Genomic DNA, 6620 nt, shown 5'->3' with positions numbered 1-6620 from the left:
ATGATCCTTTGGTCGTTCATGATCTGGGCAACGAATGAGCATTAGGTCGTTCATGATCTGGACAACGAATGATCCTTTGGTCGTTCATGATCTGGGCAACGAATGAGCATTAGGTCGTTCATGATCTGGACAACGAATGACCCTTTGGTCATTCACGATTTGGACAACAAATAACCATTTGGTCGTTCATGATTTGGACAACGAATGAGCATTTGGTCGTTCATGATCTGGGCAACGAATGAGCATTAGGTCGTTCATGATCTGGACAACGAAAGGCCATTAGGTCGTTAATGATCTTGACAAAGAAAGGGCATTAGGTCATTCATGATCTGGACAACGAATGACCCTTTGGTCATTCATGATTTGGACAACGAATGACCATTTTGTCCTTCATGATTTGGACAACAAATGACCATTTTGTCCTTCAAGGCTGTCCTTGTACACCCACACTTAACAAAGGTAAGTCTTTGAACCCACAGTTTCAGGAAATCATCGATGTAAAGTGCTGCCCTCTACTAGTGCGAATGTCAACTCGTTCCATAAGTCAATCACACTGTTAGAAAAATTAAACTGCTTTAATTGGAGCCTAGTTCATTTCTTTCTCCAGTCTTAAACTTGTATCCTATCGTCTTCAAAATACAGCGCAAAGAAATGCGAGACATCTAGTGATTTATGTAGAGAAAATTATCTCTTTTTTGACTTGTAATCAACACGTCTATAAGTACACCCAGAAGATCTATTAGCTTAATAACAAGTAACTGAGCACTACTTATCCACTACTATACTAAAACAGTTCTTTTTCAGTCATGCTATTGAGTGAGTTCCCATCTGTATTAAATTTGTGATCCAAATTATGATAACCCAGCACATACTATAATTAATTTGGTAATTTTCCAGCTATCCAAATTTTTCTGGAATGACTCAATATCCTCAATACAGGTGGAGCTTAATGTGATCGCCTAATAACTTACTAATTATTCCCCTACTATTTTTAATTTATGTTATAAATAATCCAAAGTATTTTATTTAGTTGGTTAAGGGAATAAATAGGGAATTAGACGAAGATGTAAGCAGGACATAGGTTGACTCAGGTAGATACTGAGCTGACTAAGTAGATCATGTGTAGATAGAGAGTTGGCTAAATAGATCATGTGTAGCTAGTGAGTTGGCTAAGTAGATCATGTGTAGATACTGAGCTGGCTAAGTAGATCATGTGTAGATACTGACTGAGCTAAGTAGATCATGTGTAGATACTGAGTTGGCTAAGTAGATCATGTGTAGATAGTGAGTTGGCTAAATAGATCATGTGTAGATAGTGAGTTGGCTAAATAGATCATGTGTAGATACTGAGTTGGCTAAATAGATCATGTGTAGATACTGAGCTGGCTAAGTAGATCATGTGTAGATACTGAGTTGGCTAAGTAGATCATGTGTAGATACTGAGCTGGCTAAATAGATCATGTGTAGATACTGAGCTGGCTAAGTAGATCATGTGTAGATACTGAGCTGGCTAAGTAGATCATGTGTAGATACTGAGTTGGCTAAGTAGATCATGTGTAGACGGGTAGCGAGATCCAATTTACTTTTCCATTATAACCAGACGACAGCTACGTCATCAATAGATTAATCAAATCTGTTCGATCTTTTATTATGTACACAAGGTAAACAGAGACAATTAAATCACAACTATGCTAATATTAACACAATAAAAGCTGACGTTATCTCACAATTGGAAAACTGGTTTGTTTGTTAAACCATGGGTTAGCTGCGTTTTGTCTGCTAGCTGTAGTGGTTGAATCTCGAATTTCAACGACCTGTATAGAATGAACGTGAGTCGTCACAACAAAGCGTCTAAACTCGTAAAAAAACAACAGACTTCCTGCATTGTAATCACACGTTGTTATAGAAATAAGACCATCCACGTACATCCTAACCATCATCAACTGAAGTGGCACTTCACTTGAATCAATCTTTATTGTGTGTCAATTTTTTAATTCGGTGCTCTTTTAAGTTCTAACTTTTATTACCTATTCACTAAAAGTTTTTGGAGCCTTTAAAACGTTCACTTGTAAGGGCTGCTTAACTGAAGAGCCAAAGTTTGGTGTGACATTTAAATAAACTACGGACTCGTAAGTTGCTTTTTACCGATCATATATCTAAGCGTGTAAACAGTTTTGACACAAGTACAGCTGCTTATGACAGTGTTATTCAATTTATTGCCAGGGTGAATGTAAAAGTTTAGGAACTAAAGCGTTTGGTAGGCGCATCTTAGATTATTATTTTTTTATTAGGGGCTTTTATCCTACCTGAGGTGTTAGCACAGAGACATCTAGTGTGAGAAAGCTCAACTTTGATTTCCCGCTTTTTTTTACTGAACTATAAGGAAAAGATAAAAATTATGTTTTTCTTGAAATATTAATGTTAAGAACTATCTAGAAAAACGAACGCTAAAAATGTGATTTTTTTTTCTGTTTATGCACAAAAAAAGTTAGCTTAAAAAGTTTTTAACCAGCATGATATCTTTCCAGTAGATCAATGGCTAACTTGGGTGCTTTAAATGCTAACATCCAGGGTTCGATACAGCACATAGTGTAGCTTCGCGCTTAAACAAACCAATAAAAAGTTTTTCATTACGTTTTGAAAACTAGATGTAATTTTACTTCGAAAATACGGGAAAAATAGCTAGAGAAAGATATATATATATGTATAAGAAAACAGTCAATAAAACGTAAAATCAACGTTTTTTTTCTATTCGTTAAAACATTACAAATGAACTACTTAACATGGTATTTTTCAGCGCTCACAAACTTTATTTACGTAGGCTGTTTGTTGTCTGATATTTATCGTAGATTTGTGTTAAATCCTGGTGATAGAGAGTTTTATTTGTGAATAACAACAAAGTAAAACGTTTTTTTTTAAAGCATACAATATTTCACCTCGCATTATAACGTCTTTCATAAGTGTTTATGTTCTATACAACACTGTGGTATCACTAACAGGTTACGGATATGATGCTTCAAGATAACCTCTACGTTGATTGGGCCAAAACAGCCAGAAGATTCTGGAAGTCCCATGGCCGGGTTCGTATCTTCATCTTCTGGGCTGGTTCTTCTATCATGACGGCGCTAGTTGTGACCTTAATAGTCAGTGATGGGATCACTTGGGATCGTCTAAACAGGGATTTTGTGGCTACCACTGAGCTGTCGCGAGCGTTCTTGGCTTCCTTTATACTGGTTATGGATCTTTTGATTGTGATGCAGGTGAGTCTTCCGTTGTGTTATGACAGTTCTGAACAAGACATCGTAAACTCTGTAATCTACAGCTTTGCTTCTGTTTTTATTTCGAGGTTTCCCTCTAAGAAAGCAAGAATTGTATAAAAGACAATGTTAGATAATGATCCCCCTTCTTTCCATCTTATGTTATTAACATCTAATGACTTCATTAGATGTTAATTGCATATCTTGCTTTGTGGAAGGTAATAATTGGCTCATCTAACTGATTAAATACTCGTGTCTTTAGATCCAAAACCAAAAGTCAGTACAAAAAAAAATTGGAAATGTGCTCCATTTAAGGGGCTGTTTTTTATACTTCTTCTCGGGTAAGAACCCTAAAACAAAGTATTCCGGGCAACCCGTTGGACTGTGGTAATCGAGCCAGACAACTATAGACGATGCAAGCCAAAATTATATTAAAAAAAGTGGCAATGTGCCCTATTTTATGGACTTTTTAAAAAAAAATCCTATTCTCGGCCAAAACTCCAAAACAAGATAACCCATATATATACCGTCGGACAGTATTTACTTATCATACAAAATATTACGAGTAGGTCAAGTCTGGGTAGTCAGTGCTAACAGACATATACACATAATGAATCATCTTGATAATATGATATATATACCCCCCCCCTGGTGGGACAGCGGTAAGTCTACAACCAAGTAAGATATATCTTAAAGTTATTTTTCTTATAATTTAGAAAAGTCTTTTCTAGCTTCGCGAACAGTTCAAATCTACACGTTTTCTATAATATTTATTTTCTTACATGAAGTATATCTTTATACATATTTCATTAACACTGATTCACAGATTGACTAGATCTTTCTTCCTATTTAGATCTTAATGTTAACTTTCCTTGAAATAAACCAAACAACCCATCAAATAGAGTCTTTCTTGCAGGACCTGGAACCTCCACATTGAACCTATGATAAAGACACAAGATTTGTCTAATGTAATTAATATAGCTTCGAACGTTTCTTTGCACGACTTTCCACATTTTGTCTGTGATTTAGACATAACAATTGTCTAATGCTAGTGTAATACAACTTATATAGATATATCTATATTTGCAGGACTGGGACTTTCCACATTTTGTCTGTGATTTGGACATAAAAATTGTCTAATGTTAGAGTAATACAACTTATATAGATGTATCTTTACTTGCAGGACTGGGACTTTCCACATTTTGTCTGTGATTTGGACATAAAGCTTCCTGGTATGCACGTAGTTTCTTTTAAGTACAGGATGTTTCAGAAGTACGTCAGTATTCCAGATGTAGTCTTTCACATTACAGGTTTGTACATCTATTTGTAATTCCAATGCATTTTCATAAATTCTTCTGGACTGTCAACAACAATAAATGATTAAAGAAATACTGTTGTTTTAAACTGAAATCAAACAATATATTGTTTTACTAACTTGATATTTTATAAACTTACATGATCTTACTTGAGGTTCTATCCCATGATTGAGGGTTTGTTTGGGGTCAGTACTTAAAACAGCCAGTGACCCTCGTATCATAAGTCAGTCATTTCAATAGGATATTAAACAAGCCGTTCCATTTCGTTAATAATTAATAATTTAAATCAATATGGATATTCTAATTATTGTAATCGGAAGGAATGACTTAACACCCATGGCATTAACTAACTGTTTGAATCATGAGATTTCTTTAATTGTGGTTTTTGATTTTCGATTTTTTTAGTCATCACAAACTCATCTAAACTTGGTTTCTTTCTCCATTGTAATCACTTTTATAATTGCGTTATTAATTGTGGAACTTAAACACTGTCTTTTTTTTTTTGACTCTGTAATTATCTCTTTTAAATATTGCCCTGAAAGAAATTAACTTGAAAAAGTTACATTTGAACTGTTTTTAAAAATTTCTTAGGGCATACTAGGGGGAATTTGGACGTTTTGACAATAAAGTGAGTTATTATTATCTGGAGAATAAAGGTCGTTTTGTTTCTAAATTTTACTTGAACTATTTTCTACATCTAATACCTGTATTCATACACCCAGGAAAATGGTTCAACTATGGAATAATCATGTTCGTCATGATTTTTGGATTTGAACTATTTTCTACATCTAATACCTGTATTCATACACCCAGGAAAATGGTTCAACTATGGAATAATCATGTTCGTCATGATTTTGGATTTGAACTATTTTCTACATCTAATACCTGTATTCATACACCCAGGAAAATGGTTCAACTATGGAATAATCATGTTCGTCATGATTTTGGATTTGAACATGTGGAAAAATCAGATTTTCTACTCTCCCGAAGCATATGGTCAGTATATAGGGCCCCATTACAAAGTATATACTGTAGCTGATCAGGAGATTCTAGAAACAGGTAAGTTATCAAGTTCTATCTCTCAAAGATTATGATCACAACCTCTATAGTTTGTGTTTCGAGAGGCTCTTCAAACAGGTGAATAATAAAGGTTATAGTTAGTAATACAGTTATTGAGTATGTTATATTAAAACGATTTGGGTATCATGAGAGCTCACGAACACAAAAGTCAGTGGCAAAAGCCGTCCTCGTTCCACAGGTAACATAATGAAGAAGGATTTTCGTCTAGAAAAGCGGTACAAGTCACTTGTACACAAGTTGTTTCCACAAAATATCCGTTTAACCGTTGCATACATCAAGCTTCATGAAAATGAAACGAGTATTAATGCTATTAGATACGATAACATATAAGTTAATTCGCCGGACGCAGTGCCTACGGATTTCTATATGATCGATTGTTAAAAACAGGCGCCCGGAAAACGCCATCCTCGTACACTAGATGGATTATGGAAATAAACAGAGTGGGGTGGTTTGCTTTGGACATTCCAGCCTTAAGGCAGAGACTTTTGTTACCTATTAGAAGACGCCGCATTTTGCTTTTCATGGCTAGGATACTTGTTGCAGATCTTTTTCTGGATGGTGCTGGTGCCTCAAGTTGATCCATATTCATTGTTTTCCAATTACATTAAGTACAAGGGATATCGATTGACACATGCTTTTATGATCTAAGCGTATGAATATTTTGTGTCGAAAAGGGCTGTTACTTACATTTCCCCAAAAGGGACCAATTGTGGTTGACGTCACACTACCTACAAAAATGGCAAACAATGTTAAAATATAGTTGTGTTACATTCTGTTCCACTGCAACTTTATATTGGTTGTGATTATCACGTACTTTGCTGATTTGCACATTCAAGATCGTTTTAATATAACGTTCTCAACCCTCTGTCACAAAGCATTCCATGTAACTGCTTAAGGGACTATTGAAAAGTGCAAGTGGTAAATAATGTCCAATAAAGTTTATGTTTTGTTTTTTGTTTTTGAATTT

At 35.0% G+C, this 6620-nt stretch overlaps 1 protein-coding gene across 2 annotated transcripts in view; it reads left to right on the top strand.

The window, feature by feature from the left end:
* LOC106463229 overlaps positions 1 to 6620 on the top strand; it is a 23465-nt gene that overhangs the window by 9858 nt on the left and 6987 nt on the right. Inside the window, exons 4-6 of one of the 2 annotated variants that reach the window (XM_013923223.2) lie at positions 3000 to 3260; positions 4441 to 4567; positions 5477 to 5632. In XM_013923223.2, the coding sequence (XP_013778677.2) occupies positions 3000 to 3260; positions 4441 to 4567; positions 5477 to 5632 (544 nt within the window). Of the gene's footprint in view, positions 1 to 2999; positions 3261 to 4440; positions 4568 to 5164; positions 5234 to 5476; positions 5633 to 6620 lie in introns of those variants that run through there. The other variant, XM_022390675.1, reaches the window with a different exon arrangement.

The sequence above is a fragment of the Limulus polyphemus genome, unplaced genomic scaffold (assembly GCF_000517525.1).
Source record: "Limulus polyphemus unplaced genomic scaffold, Limulus_polyphemus-2.1.2 Scaffold1354, whole genome shotgun sequence".
NCBI lineage: Eukaryota > Metazoa > Arthropoda > Merostomata > Xiphosura > Limulidae > Limulus > Limulus polyphemus.
The sequence above is the reverse complement of the archived record's forward strand: the minus strand, read 5'-3'. Positions and strand labels throughout refer to the sequence as shown.